The sequence below is a fragment of the Microtus pennsylvanicus genome, chromosome 12 (genome assembly GCF_037038515.1).
Source record: "Microtus pennsylvanicus isolate mMicPen1 chromosome 12, mMicPen1.hap1, whole genome shotgun sequence".
NCBI lineage: Eukaryota > Metazoa > Chordata > Mammalia > Rodentia > Cricetidae > Microtus > Microtus pennsylvanicus.
This window is the reverse complement of record NC_134590.1, coordinates 11,270,427-11,285,845: the sequence shown is the minus strand read 5'-3', so window position 1 is coordinate 11,285,845 and position 15,419 is coordinate 11,270,427. Positions and strand designations below refer to the sequence as shown.

Here is a 15,419-nt window from a genome sequence, read left to right as displayed (position 1 = left end):
GCATGGACTCACACCTGCACACATGTGTGCACCTGCCCAGCCCTGGGCATGGACTCACACCTGCACACATGTGTGCACCTGCCCAGCCCTGGGCATGGACTCACACCTCCACACATGTGTGCACCTGCTCAGCCCTGAGCATGGACTCACACCTGCACACACGTGCACCTACCCAGCCCTGAGCATGGACTCACACCTGCACACACGTGCACCTACCCAGCCCTGAGCATGGACTCACACCTGCACACACGTGCACCTACCCAGCCCTGAGCATGGACTCACACCTGCACACACACGCACCTGCCCAGCCCTGAGCATGGGCTCACACCTGCACACACGTGCACCTACCCAGCCCTGAGCATGGACTCACACCTGCACACATGTGTGCACCTACCCAGCCCTGAGCATGGGCTCACACCTGCACACACATGCACCTACCCAGCCCTGAGCATGGACTCACACCTGCACAAACATGCAAACACCCAGCCCTGGGCATGGACTCACACCTGCACACACACGCACCTGCCCAGCCTTGAGCATGGACTCACACCTGCACACATGTGTGCACCTACCCAGCCTTGGACATGGACTCACACCTGCACACACGTGCACCTACCCAGCCCTGGGCATGGACTCACACCTGCACACACGTGCACCTACCCAGCCCTGAGCATGGACTCACACCTGCACAAACATGCACCTACCCAGCCCTGGGCATGGACTCACACCTGCACACATGTGCACCTACCCAGCCCTGGGCATGGACTCACACCTGCACACATGTGTGCACTTACCCAGCCCTGGGCATGGACTCACACCTGCACACATGTGTGCACCTACCCAGCCCTGAGCATGGACTCACACCTGCACACATGTGTGCACCTACCCAGCCCTGAGCATGGACTCACCCCTGCACACACACACACACCTACCCAGCCCTGAACATGGACTCACACCTGCACACATGTGTGCACCTGCCCAGCCCTGAGCATGGACTCACACCTGCACACATGTGTGCACCTGCCCAGCCCTGAGCATGGACTCATCCCTGCACACATGTGTGCACCTACCCAGCCCTGGGCATGGACTCACACCCGCACACATGTGTGCACGCACGCACACACTAAACAAACAAATACATGCATATAAACAAAGACAATAAGATTCAAGTGAATCTTCTAGAATGAATTTGGAATGGGGAAAGCAATTGCAATTAGAAGCCTAAAGCAAAAGTCTACAAAGCATTTATCTGTTCATGTATAAATTTGTAATTGTGGCAGCCACATAGTAAGTAGAGCCAGAAGAAAACCTCCAGGAGAGGCATTTGTAGAACAACAGGGCAGGAGATTTATTTATGTAACATACAAATGACTTGAATAAAGCCATTTTAAAAGATGAGCTCAGTGGGAAACTGTATACACAAAGTAGACCGTGAAAAGAATTACAAGTCTCCAGTATACATGTACAACAGAACCTTGCAGAACTAAAGAACCTCTTAGCATAACAAGGAACTATTTTCTACCCAAGAACTAGGTAACTGGGGAAAAAAATAGCAAGACAAAGTTGTGTACTCAACAGGAACTCTCAAACTGTTCTTAGGAGTCTATGTCACACTTTTGGATAGTGTTTGGGTTAATATCTGTCATTGCTAAATGTTAGTGTCCTTACCCCAGTAATTCGACTTCTCATTATGTATCATAAATGTGAATAAGATTGAAAAATGTGGGCAAAAACTTGTTTGTCTGTATTACTGAAAATATGCAATGTAAACAAACATCCACTAGATACAATTTTTAATTTGCAGTCATTTTTAATGCAATCATTCAAAAGGATGTGGAGAAAATATTAAGCTCTATGGAATGGCATTAGTAGCGGTATCAAAAATGTGTTCCTCAAGTTACAGGAGTAGTAGACACAGTGGCTCTGTAGCAGATACCGTACAGAAGAAAGGACGTGAAAGAGACCCACACACAGAGTTGCTGACGACTCTCTAGGTGGCATCTGATGCAGCTGGTTCTTTCCATTGTGCTCCTCTCTGCTCTTGTGCCTTTAAGCCATGAGCACACATTTTTATGTGAAGGTGAAGGAAAAGCATGCAGAGGTGTCGCATGCCCTCGGCAGGACCAGCGCAGGGCCAAGTGTGCTACGCACTGGCCAAGAAGCTAACCTTCCCCTTTCTATCCCAGAAAGCCCTTCTGACTTTATGCATCTCTAACAGAGCCAGGGTCAGGCTTCTCAAAAATGCTCACCCTTGTCCACTAGAAAATGGACATGGAGCTGGCTGAGAGAGATCTTAGTTGAGTGTGAGACATGGGGCATGAGACTGTTGTCGTCAGTCGTACAAATGACTTATAAACTGAGACAATAAACCACACAGCTGGCCATGTTCCTCCGTGGTATAGTGCTCACATAAGATTCTAGGTTCCATCCTCGGGACTGCATAAAAAATGTGGGATGTTTGCTGCATGTGGTCACACTAACCTGTAACCCCGGCACTTGGCAGGTGGTCAGGAGTTTAAGGTCATTCTCTGCTGCACAGAAAGTTCAAGACAGCGTGGGGTTCTTTAGTACCACTCCTGTCAGACACACACACACACACACACACTTGCCAAATCTCTTTAATTATCCTAACAGTTCAATCTGCAATATGAGCTGACTTTAATGGTGCTCCTTTCAATCGCTAAGAGGTAAAAGCATCCCCCTCTCAAGGAGCAGGGGAGAAGATACACAATGTTCTCTATTCTACAATATCGAGATCATCAGCCAGCCCTAAAATGGACCCTTCTTAAAAGTGGCCGAAGCTTGAGCATGTTCAGCTAGTAAAATAAGGCAGTCATGAAAAGATAAACATTGTATAATTCCTCTTATGTACGGTATCTAAAGAAATACACGGAGTACTGTGGTTGCCAGGAGCACGGGAGGGCAAGAGGACATTGTTGTTAAGCCAGTATAGAATTTGTGTTGTGCAAAATGATAAGGCTCTGGACTTGTTTCAGAACACTGTGAATATTCTCACTACTACTCAACTATGTATCTTAGAAGAGTTAAAATTTACCAAAAATTCATATTTATTCATATTTACAGGTGAAATATTATAATATCACAGGTATAATGTTGATTCTTATGTGCATGTGTTCACATGTATGCACATGTGTATAAGTGCTTGTGAACATGTGAGCATGTATGTAAAGACTGTAATCAAGCGTAGAGTAAGAAAACCATGGATATGATCGCTCCATGATTAGGAGGAAGGATTTTTGTGTTTTGTTTTTCTTTTTCTCTTTTTAAATTGATTTTATTGAGCTATACATTTTTCTCTGCTCCCCTCCCTGCCTCTACCCTCCCCTTCAACCCTCTCCCATGGTCCCCATGCTCCCAATTTACTCAGGAGAGTTTGTCTTTTTCTACTCCCCATGTAGATTAGATCCGTGTAAATCTCTCTTAGTGTCTTCATTGTTGTCTAGGTTCTCTGGGATTATGATTTGTAGGCTGGTTTTATTTGCTTTATGTTTAAAACCCATTTATGAGTAAGTACATATGATAATTGTCTTTCTAGGTCTGGGTTACCTCACTCAGTATGATGTTATTTAGGTTCATCCATTTGCCTGCAAATTTCAAGATGTCATTATTTTTTCCTACTGTGTAGTACTCCATTGTGTAAATGTATTACATTTTCCTTATCCATTCTTCAGTCAAGAGACATTTAGGTTGTTTTCAGGTTCTGGCTATGACAAACATAGTTGAGCACATGTCCTTGTAGTATGATTGAGCATTTTTTTTGGGGGGGTATATAACCAAAACTGGTATTGCTGGGTCTTGAGAAAGGTTGTTTCCTAATTTTCTGAGAAATTGCCACACTGATATCCAAAAGGCCGTACCAGCTTGCACTTCCACTAGCAATGCAGGAGTGTTTTCATTATCCCACATCTTCTCCAGCATAAGCTGTCATGAGTGTTTTTGATCTTAGCCATTCTTAACAGGTATAAGAGGGAATCTCAGAGTTGTTTTGATTTGCATTTCACTGATGGCTAAGGATGTTGAACATTTCCTTACGTGTCTTTCAGCCATTTTAGATTTTTCTGTTGAGAGTTCTTTGTTTAGGTCTGTACTCTTTTTTTTTTTAAATTGGATTATTTGGTTTTTTTGGTGACCAATTTCTTGAGTTCGTTGTATATTTTGGAGATCAGCCCTCTGTCTGATGTGGGGATAGTGAAGATCTTTTCCCATTCTGTAGGCTGTCCTTTTGTATTGTTGGCCGTGTCCTTTGTGTGTGTGTGTGCGTGTGTGAGAGAGTGCATGGGCACACACACACACACAGACACACACAGACACACACACAGACACACACACACTTCTACTTTTAAAGTTAAGTTTGTTACTTGTTGCTGCCTGTTAAATTCTCCCATCTGTGGAGAACATGATCAAAACTCCTAAACAGACAAGGTTACCCACTCTCTCCATATCTATTCAATATAGTTCTTGAGGTCCTAGCTAGAGCAATAAGACAACAAAAGGAGATCAAGGAGACACAAATTGGAAAAGAAGAAGTCAGATTCTCACTATTTGCTGATGATATGATAGTTTACATAAGCGACCCCAAAAATTCTACCAATGAACTTCTACAACTCATAAACACTTTCAGTAATGTAGGAGGATACAAGATAACTTTAAAAAAATCAGTAGCCCTCCTTTAAACAGATGATAAATGGGCTGAGAAAGAAATCAGAGAAACATCACCCTTTATAATAGCCACAAATAGCATAAACTATCTCAGAGTGACTCTAACCAAACAAGTGGAAGACCTGTATGAAAAGAACTTTAAATCTTTGAAGAAAGAAATTAAAGAAGATACCAGAAAGTGGAAAGATTTCCCAATGCTCTTGGGTAGGCAAAATTAACATAGTAAAAATGGCAATCTTACCAAAAGCAATTTACATATTCAATGCAATACATACTAGTGCTGAGGGTCGGAACCCAGTCCTTCGTGCTCACAAAGCAAGCACTTCACTAACTAAGCTACCTCCCAGTCCTCTGGGCTTATATTCTTTCCAGAAAGTTCTGTTATGACACAGATTTGCACCCTACTCACATATGGACCAGCCCTGTGGCACTGGGTTGCTGCAAGGAAAACATAATCTTTATTGCGTGGTTGACTGACAAGGATCCTGGGAGCAAGGCACTCAGAGCTGCCTCCACCTGGCTGTATCAGGGGCCTCTTAGGAAGGAGAGGGAGGCAACTGCTCTTCGGTTGGGTGGTGCAGCGGGGAGTCTTGTACGGCACAAGCAGAAATGGGCATCACACCGCTTCCTGAGTCACCATTCTCTAGGGGAGTTGTCCTGTGCTGCACTGGGGGTTTGGGGATTTTGAGTTTGTAACATCAAAAGGTCATTGGCTGGACAAACTCACTTCTGCACAAATCCATTTTTCTAAAGCTAATTCCAAGCTGTTCTTGAGAGGATTCCGGATGCATTACGTGAAAGACAACTTAAGAACTTTGTTATTGACAGAGTCTGTGTCCAAGGCTGCAGCTGTGTTCATTCTCAGTGGGATTTCTTTTCCTTCTGGCACACAAGAGCAAACAGACACCCAAGTATAAATGTGATCGGGCCCACAATTCCCTCACACCCCTAGGTCAGTTTGGGGTTACCGGTGTCTGGTTTAGCTTATTGTAATTAGCTCAGGATTAAAAGAGAAAACTGAGGAAGGTATGGGAAAGGCAAAGAGCCTCCCATTCTGGTTGGAGTCTTCTCCAGCCCAAAGTCACAGATTTCAGCACAATTGATGACGTTTGTTGTAAAGGTTGCCTATATTGAGACACTTTCCTTTTTCCTGCAGCTATTTTAAATAAGAACGTTGAAATAACAGTGAGCTGTGCTTTTAATAACTAAGTAGATGCCCTTCAAGTCTTTCCTAGATGAGAACTCAGCTTTCTGGGAATCTCAGAAACAAGACTGTGTACTTGGTTTACAGTAGAAAGTCCTTATCTTACGTATGCAGCCTATATGGCCCATGATTTATCTCATTAGCTGAAATCCTATCTAATAGCTCAGTTACCAGAAAGGAAAGAATGATCAACTCTTGAGATGCAAGGACTGTCCGTGTAAAAGGCCCTTTCACATTTGAATATGCACACACCTCTTTCTCCTTAATGCCCATGCTTAAGCCAGGCTTCATGCCAGCTCGTCCCCAAATTCTTTTCTGTGGTGCAGTCAGGAGTCACCAGCTTTACCTGAGGTCTCTGGAAAGAACCCCGCAGGTTGTGTCTCTGGGTCCTGCCCTTAGGGCCTCAGGCAGAAGAGGGTCAAGGAAGAAGTCCTCGGGCACTTTTTGGTACATTCCTCTGAGGAAGGAATGGCTGGTTTCTCCACTCTCTAGCTACAGGTCCTGAATTTCTGCCACTGTTGTGGATAAATATTCTATCTCTGTGACCTCAGTATGTCTTCTGTGATGAAGTTGTATGTTGCCTCAAAAGTAGAACATCTTATAATATAACATTTTGAAAAATAATTATTTTATTTTTATTTGTGTGTATGTGCCTGTGTCTCTAAGTCTATGTACACACGTGTGCAGGTGCCTGGGGAAGTCACAGATGTTTGATCGCCTGAAGCTGGGATTACAGACGGTTGTGAGCTGCCTGATGTGGGTGCGAGGAAGCATGGAGCCATCTCTTCAGCTCCAGGATGTAACTTCCTATTAAGACACAATAACAGGGCCTGGGGAGATGGCTCAGTGGCTAAGTACACTGGCTGCTCTTCTAGAGAATCTGGATTCAATTCCCAGCACCCACATGGTGGGTCCTAACCTCTTCTAGTTCATTTTTCTGGCTCTGCAGGCTCCAGACATGCTCGTGGTGCACAGACATATATGCAGGTGAGACACCCACGCACACAAAATAAAAACAGCTATTTAAAAAGACATAGTGTGTGTGTGTGTGTGTGTGTGTGTGTGTGTGTGTGTGTGTGCATCTCCATGCCCCTCCCCCACTGGAGCCGAGTGTACTGCACTGCTTGCATGTTAGCATCTCTCCACAGACAGGGAAGCTCCCCTGAGCCTCAGTGGTCAGAGTTTTAACTGGGCATGACTGATTAAATTATTAACTTGTTATTATAGTATTGCATTCAACATCTAGACTTCTTTCTTTCCCAAGAGGTGGAGCTGACTCCAATTCCAGCCCTCTAAATTAAGTTACGTAGTCTTTCTGGTGACCAACTCCTATCCTGACATTGTCCAAGGGTCAATGATGAGTCACCCAGGTCTCAGAGCAAAGACATTCCTGCCACCCAGGAAATTCCAGGGATTTTGAAACTCTTTGTCAAGTACTGGGACAAAGCCAAACATATCATCACTAAAACACCATGCAACTCACGTCGCAGCTCAGAGTTTCCAAAAGCACATCTGCCTTTCTTCCTTTAGTGAAATTATAGTAGCTGACACCAATGGCACCATCACAATGCTGATTAAAAGCTTTGATTGTAAAATATATCTTTAATCACTAGGAAAATGGGAAGTAGGCGGATGTAATGAAGATTGGCAAAATGAAACATTCTGGAACACGGGATTCGTGTAGAAGAAATGAAAATCTCCTTTGGTGCTGGAGATGTGTGTAGCTCAGTGATAGAGTGTTTGCCTGCCTTCCCCAAGGCATGTGTGTGTGTGTGTGTGTGTGTGTGTGTGTGTGTGTGTGTGTGTGTGTGTGTGTAGGGGGATCTGTAAGGCTGGAAATGTTGAGGAATGCTACAGGCAGCAGTCCACAGAGAGGTCAGACTCACCCGTGATCGTGTGTTCCTGGGGACAAGCAGAGTGCAGCTGCCGTTCCCCACCTGACATTTCCCTTCTTTGCTGGGGACTTGGTTTGACAGATGAGGACACCCGATTTTACGTTCCGTGGTTTGTCCAGAGGAAAGCTACCAGTGCCACGATCACCAGGAGGGTGCGGTGTGCTAAGATGAGAGAGTTTGTGGATGGTGACGGTGCTTTTGTGAGTAAGGAAATTTTGGAAGTGGTTTTAGCTCTGTAGAGGGGAGGCTGAGACCTTTCAGAAGAGGGAATAGCATAGGAAGCCAGGATGTAGCCCTGTAGATGGAAAGACCAAAGAAGAGCTTCATTAGACAACGTAGTTGCGAAAAACATGACTGGAGTCCTGAAGGGAACCTGGTGTGGGAGAGGAGCTTGGAGCTCTGCACCACTTCTATCATCAAAGTCTTCTTGGGCTTGGGTCACAGCCACAGGGAGGAGGGAGACACAAGGCCACAGCAGGTGAAGTAGAGGATGCAGGAGGGTGTGGCCTGATTTGTGAAAGAGAGTGACAGACAGAGGACCTGTGATCTAACCGTGCCCATAGTCTTCCTGGCGTTTAGCTGCCATTGGGGTGGAGTCAAAGGGTTCCGAGAGCCATGGTTCCCCATTCCTCGCTTGGGTGGAGACAATGCACCACTCTTTCTTTTCTGGTGTGTTTGCTTTTCCTGACCTGCAGTTCACAGCTGGGATGGGAGATGCACCTGCATCTAAGAGCTGGTGCTGCGCCTGCATCCAAGAGCGGGTGCTGTGTTCCTCCGCTGGCCTCCCTCTCAGCTACCACGTCTCAGGAATGGAATATCCGGTTTTGAAACTTGACTGTCCCAAGTCAAGTGAGGGGCCTCTTCTGTGGTGATAGTAACTTCCTGTCTGGTGTGTCTGTGTTAACCCTTCTTTTTTAGGTAACTTTTAGCACTAAGACCATTGGCTGTCTGCAGGAAGTTGTTAGAAAACTGGTTAGAACTGAATTTCAGTCCTTTATTTTTTTAAGGTTGGTGTTTGGGTAAACCAAACAAAATCCAACTTTTCAATCTCAGGGAGAAAGGAGGTGTTCTGGGAAGGACTGAAATGAGCACCAAAGAGATGTTCCTCACACTCCCTGATTCAAGTCCAGCCATGGTGGAGACATGACAATTAATCAAGATAAAACTGCATTTGAGTGACCTATGGAGCACCCCTGGTTAAACCTGGTAATTCAGAGGCAAAGGGGGAAGAATTAAATTCTATTAGCATCCAGGACTGCCCACATAAGAAGGTGTGATTTATGCTACTCAAAGCCTATTTCTGAGTAGATTCAGAATTGGGCCAGTGTGTGTGTGGGGGAGGGTGCTGAAATCCTATGTATGTATTAATGCATTATATATTATTACATACATATTACAATATATAAGATTAATACCTGGGTCTCACATGAGGTAGAAGAAGGTAAGTCTGAAGGACAGAAGGTTCTCAAATCTGCCCCAGCTGTTAGTGGACCTTGGCTCCTTTCATTTTCCTCTCTCTGCGTGGTGATTAACATGAACACTGGAGGCTTGTTGAAATCGTGTTGACAGCACTTTGGACAGGGTTGGAAAAGATGAAGCCTGCCTCTGGAGAATTTTGGCTGAACCGTCTAGAAGCATCATCTGATAATTCTCAAAAAAAGCAAGGTCTAAGAAAGAAGACAAAAATATGTTTTATTACATTTTGTGCGTGTGTGTCTGTCTGTCTGTCTGTCTGTCTGTCTGACACTTGGGTCAAGTTGACATGAAACTGTCTGTCCAGCACAGAGGCTAAGGAAGGCAGCGGCTGGAGGATCTTCATCATAGGAGACAAATACTTCTGAGGAGTCAGGTCTTCTTCATATCAAAATCCATATTTCATAGATACATAATCCAAATATGTGTGTGTCCCCCTCCTCCTGGGTTTCTGAGCCCCATTCATCCTTCTGCTCCTGCCCACTGTGTCTGGGCCATCACAGGCCCAGTGCTCAGGTTCTGAAACACCCCGCTTCTTGGGTGTCTGGGGAAATGGCTGTGTTTACAAGAGCAAGACTTGAAAGGCTAAATGTTTCTCCCATGAGTGAGCACGGAAATGAATTTAAACATTTTCTTCAGACCCCTTGGACACATTGCTGAGAAAGCCCTGAGGTCAGCCACCCTAACGATTTGCCTGGTGAGACACTAAAGCTTCAGTGAAGCAGGCAACCAAAATAGCTTTGGCTGTCAACACCAACATTCCTAAAGCAGCACTTATTATTAAATTCCTCAGCTTCCACACCCATCCAGAAATCAAGACTCGCTTGCTGGCTTTATCCTACTTTTCAGGCAAATGAAGCAGAATGTTGTTTATGCCACTTGATCATCCATTAAAATCACCAAGTGGCACTGTTTAGTCAGATGCTGAATCCTACCCCAGAGACTGGGCTATGGATTGAGTATCTACATCTCTGTAAATTCCAGGAGACTGCCATGGACTTGGTCCAGGAACCCACTTTGAGAACCACTGAGATAGTGTTCCCTAACCCCCAGCCCAAGCAGAGTGCTGTAGAACAGGGCATTTGGAGGTGGCTTTAAATCCAGGCACCTTCCTTAAACAAACAGTCCCTGTGAGGTTGAGTACTTCCATGTACTGTGATTTGCAATTTATGTGTAGGTGTGCATGTGTGAACGTGTGGGTATGTGTGCATGTGTGAACGTGTGGGTATGTGTGCATGTGTGAACGTGTGGGTATGTGTGCATGTGTGAACGTGTGGGTAGGTGTGCATGTGTGAACGTGTGGGTATGTGTGCATGTGTGAACGTGTGGGTATGTGTGCATGTGTGAACGTGTGGGTAGGTGTGCATGTGTGAACGTGTGGGTATGTGTGAACATGTGGGTAGGTGTGCATGTGTGAACGTGTGGGTATGTGTGCATGTGTGAACGTGTGGGTATGTGTGCATGTGTGAACGTGTGGGTATGTGTGCATGTGTGAACGTGTGGGTATGTGTGCATGTGTGAACGTGTGGGTATGTGTGCATGTGTGAACGTGTGGGTATGTGTGCATGTGTGAACGTGTGGGTAGGTGTGCATGTGTGAACGTGTGGGTAGGTGTGCATGTGTGAACGTGTGGGTAGGTGTGCATGTGTGAACGTGTGGGTAGGTGTGCATGTGTGAACGTGTGGGTAGGTGTGCATGTGTGAACGTGTGGGTAGGTGTGCATGTGTGAACGTGTGGGTAGGTGTGCATGTGTGAACGTGTGGGTAGGTGTGCATGTGTGAACGTGTGGGTATGTGTGCATGTGTGAACGTGTGGGTATGTGTGCATGTGTGAACGTGTGGGTAGGTGTGCATGTGTGAACGTGTGGGTATGTGTGCATGTGTGAACGTGTGGGTATGTGTGCATGTGTGAACGTGTGGGTATGTGTGCATGTGTGAACGTGTGGGTATGTGTGCATGTGTGAACGTGTGGGTATGTGTGCATGTGTGAACGTGTGGGTATGTGTGCATGTGTGAACGTGTGGGTATGTGTGCATGTGTGAACGTGTGGGTAGGTGTGCATGTGTGAACGTGTGGGTAGGTGTGCATGTGTGAACGTGTGGGTATGTGTGCATGTGTGAACGTGTGGGTATGTGTGCATGTGTGAACGTGTGGGTATGTGTGCATGTGTGAACGTGTGGGTAGGTGTGCATTGTGAACGTGTGGGTATGTGTGCATGTGTGAACGTGTGGGTATGTGTGCATGTGTGAACGTGTGGGTATGTGTGCATGTGTGAACGTGTGGGTATGTGTGCATGTGTGAACGTGTGGGTATGTGTGCATGTGTGAACGTGTGGGTATGTGTGCATGTGTGAACGTGTGGGTATGTGTGCATGTGTGAACGTGTGGGTATGTGTGCATGTGTGAACGTGTGGGTAGGTGTGCATTGTGAACGTGTGGGTATGTGGACATGAGTGTAAGTGTCTGTTGACCCCAGTGACATTGGATCCCCTGGATCAGAGTTACAGATGTTGATGAGCCTCCTGATTTGTCCCTTGGGAACTGAACTTGGTCTTAACAGCTGAGTTATCCCTCCAACTTCCTCTGTTTTTAAAGGAAATCATTATATATACCTTATTAAGGTCACTGAAGAAATTTAACATGTTTGTGAGGTCTTTTGTTCATTATCTGGCATGTATTAATGAACAATATGAGTCTGGCTATTTATCTTACAGTGAGTTTTTATAAATCATATGAATAATGCCGGGTGGCCTGGATAACCAATTCTTACCAAAAAAAAAATCCTACGATACTTCATTTAAGTGACTAAAATATTTCACTAGAATTCTACTTCGGAACTCCTGTGTTCTGGGGTCAGGCTTTGGCTCAGTGGTGATGCACTTGGTTGTCCTGTATGAGGCCCTGGGGTTTGATTCCTGCACAGCAAAATGAACAACTAAATAAAAATCAGATTTCCATGGTTTTTTTTTTCAAGTTTACAGATGTGTGTATGTTGGGGAGGGGGAGGGAGAAGGAGAGGAATCCTTCATTATATAACTTGTTCCTCCCCCGTCTGACTCTCACTAGAAAGAGAGTTGCATGATAAGTTAGGAATTTTTTCCTCCTCTGTTTTGTAGAGGGCAGTGCAGAGGTCACAGCGAGGGTGTAAATTCCAAAAAGTCTTTGTAATACATGAATATTGGGGATCCGGCCATAATGTTGTCTTCTTGTGCTCAGAAGTAGCCATGCTGAGTATCTTCATGGGATAGGATCACACAAATAGAACTTCATAAGCAAGTAAAACCTAGCACCTGGTTCCTCAAAATAAAATTCAGCCTATCTAAAGTAAATCTGGGGCATGGTCACATGCATTTTAAAACGTCACCTCCTAGGTACAGAGACATATTTCAGGAAAAGGATGCCAAGGACGATTTAGAACAGAAAAGACTCCATGCAAGCGCAGATCTCTGGCTTAACTAGATGAGCAGTTGGAAGCGAATTCTGCAGTCTCCTTAAATCCTGATGCCATCTGCGCAGAGATCATCATGCTTAGCAGCGGGGCTGCTATAGACAGTAGCTAACGTGTGTAAGGTGCGGAGTGTTGGGTACCCCAGTCATCCTTCCAGAACACCCACCATCGGAGGTGGGCGGATAAGGGGAGCACAGGAGCTCAGTGGTAGGAGTGGACTTTAATGAAATGAAGCCAATTGGCTCTGCCAATTTATAAAGTTTATTAAGCGTTGAGGGAAGAAAATTTTCTGAAGATCATGCTAAAGTGACTGATTAGACGGCTTTTATTGTCTTCGCGTCTCGCACATTCTAACTCGTTAGTTCAGATTTTTTATTGGGGGCACTTTAAACAATGTCTGACAACATTGCAACAAATTGTTCCTCCTGACATACTGAGTCAGCAGGCTCTCATTGCTCCTGGGCTGGCACATTAATTCTCCCTTCACTTTAGTATGACAAGATAATGTCCTGTCAGGAAAATATTAGACTCTAAAAGAGGGGAAATGCGACCATATTAGTTCATAACAACACAGTCAATACCATTCAGTAGGAGGATAGAAAGCCCTGCTTAAAAAGAAAATGTTAACTGTTACTGCTATTAGCACAGACTTTTATTTAAAAGGTCAGAATATGCTATATAAGTACTCGTTAACTTTGAATTTTCTCAACACCCTTTGTCTGTCATCTAGTTTCTCCAGCATAAAATAAGTAAAAGAATATTTTAAATAAAAGAATATAAAATAAAATAATATTTTATTTTAATCTTTTAGCAATATGCTCTTTCCCAGTTTACTGTCATGTTTCTAATTTATGTGCTTAAAGTCAGTAATTATTTTTTAAAATAATTCTATGTTATTCTTGAAGCTCCAGGATGTCAGTGGAGTTCTCAGGAAAAACACAATCCATGGCTCTCAATCACACATCTGTTAAACAGTGCACAAGAGCCGACAATCTTAATAGCATTTTCACTTACTAATCCTTAGAATAGCATTCCCCAAGGACAGTGGTCAACATTAATTAAACCATCCCAGAACCTCCCAGCCACATCTGCTTCTGTGCAAGGCGTGATGAGGCGCACACTGAGAATTCTTGCAGGGAAATAACAGTGGATGAAGACAATGGGAGGGTTCTTGTTGTTTGTATACAGGGTCACAGGTGTTGAAACAATTCATTGCCCTAGAGAAGCAAGGTTTCATGTGTGCAGCTTGTTACACAAAAGAAAGTATGCTCCTGGTGGCCATGGGGCAGAGGAGGGGATTCTTCTTACATGTAGCAGAAGCCATGTTGCCTGTGTGTCTAGGGAGGGGAAACTGTTGCACTCTGCCAGGAACACAAGAAGCCAGGCTGCCACAGATGCACACTAGAGCTGGAGAGATGGCTCAGCAGTTAAGAGCACTTGCTGCTCTTTCAGAGAACCAGAAGCTTCTGCCATGGACCTCTAACAATTTAAAGGCATTTGCTCCAGGTACTTAACTATGCAAACACAAAACCACTGGAATCTTCCTTGAGCTGTGCCAGTACAATATCTCTGAGCACGCTGCCTCTGGGCTGGGTTCAGGCTCTGGGTTTCCTGTTGTCAAAGAGCAATTATTTAGTCACACACTGGGCCTCTGGGGACAGCGGCATTTTAAACAACATAAACACTTCTAGATAATTTTAATAATGACCACTTGAGATGAACATTTAGTCGAGTATATTTAAATGCATTATAAGTAAAGGTTTTGACCTGGTGGAACTTTCCCTCTAGGTTGGACCCCGAGGAACCATAAGAGATTATCCAGGCTTTAGCCCAGCAGTGGATGCTGAAGCTATCCGGAAAGCAATCAAAGGAATCGGTGAGTGATTTGTAAGCCCTTGTCAGTGTTGAAGCCAGCCAGGGAAGTTCCCATCTGAGAAGCCAGTTGGCCGCAATTGAATCCTGAATGAGAGAATTTGTCAGCGGACATTCTAAAGTGTACCGCGATGAGAAGATCATGGACAGCGAGTTTTAGTAAAGAACGCATTTGGAATGTTGACGTAATTAAAATCAAACACCACCCCAGCTCCTTCCAACAGTTATCACCGCCATAACCACAAATCATTACAGACACAGTCCCTGGTCATTCTTCCTAAGCTGTATTCTTACCCCATTACCTAGAGAAAATCATCTTCCTAAATTAGACTTTATGCTTGTGGGCCTTCATACCACAGCTCCATACGTATGTACGCACCGTCTTTAAACTTTCCACCAGGCAAACTGGAGAAGTGATCTATACATTCCGTTGCCATTTGGTTTTATCTCTTAACATAATGTTTTTGAGATTTATTCATGTTGATATGTTTAGCTCTAGGTCATTAATTTTAACTGCATAGTAGTCTATTGTATATTATATCATAAACTTGGAATGTTGATGAAACATTCAAATTGCCTATAATTCTTTTCTATTACCGCGTGAAAGTCCTTGGTGAACGTCCCTGCTTTAACTCCATTGTGCGCATTGGCTAGTATTTCTCCAGGACATGACAAGAGTTGTGATTTCTGGGTGGAAATTACCAGAATACTCACTTTTAAATCAACTAGAAATATTGCCAATTTGATCTCCAAAATGGTTTAAAGATTACTCTTGGGGCTGGTGAGGTAGGTTAGAGAGTAAAGTATTTGTTACACAAACTCAACGTCCTGAGTTCGATCCCCAGAAAC

At 44.4% G+C, this 15,419-nt stretch overlaps 1 protein-coding gene across 1 annotated transcript in view; it reads left to right on the top strand.

Annotated features, from left to right (window-relative positions):
* The window catches only part of Anxa3 (annexin A3), a 47,966-nt gene that overhangs the window by 6,554 nt on the left and 25,993 nt on the right, over positions 1-15,419 (top strand). The window contains exon 3 of the mRNA XM_075942951.1: positions 14,487-14,574. Coding sequence (XP_075799066.1) covers positions 14,487-14,574 — 88 coding nt within the window. The remainder of the gene's footprint in view (positions 1-14,486; positions 14,575-15,419) is intronic.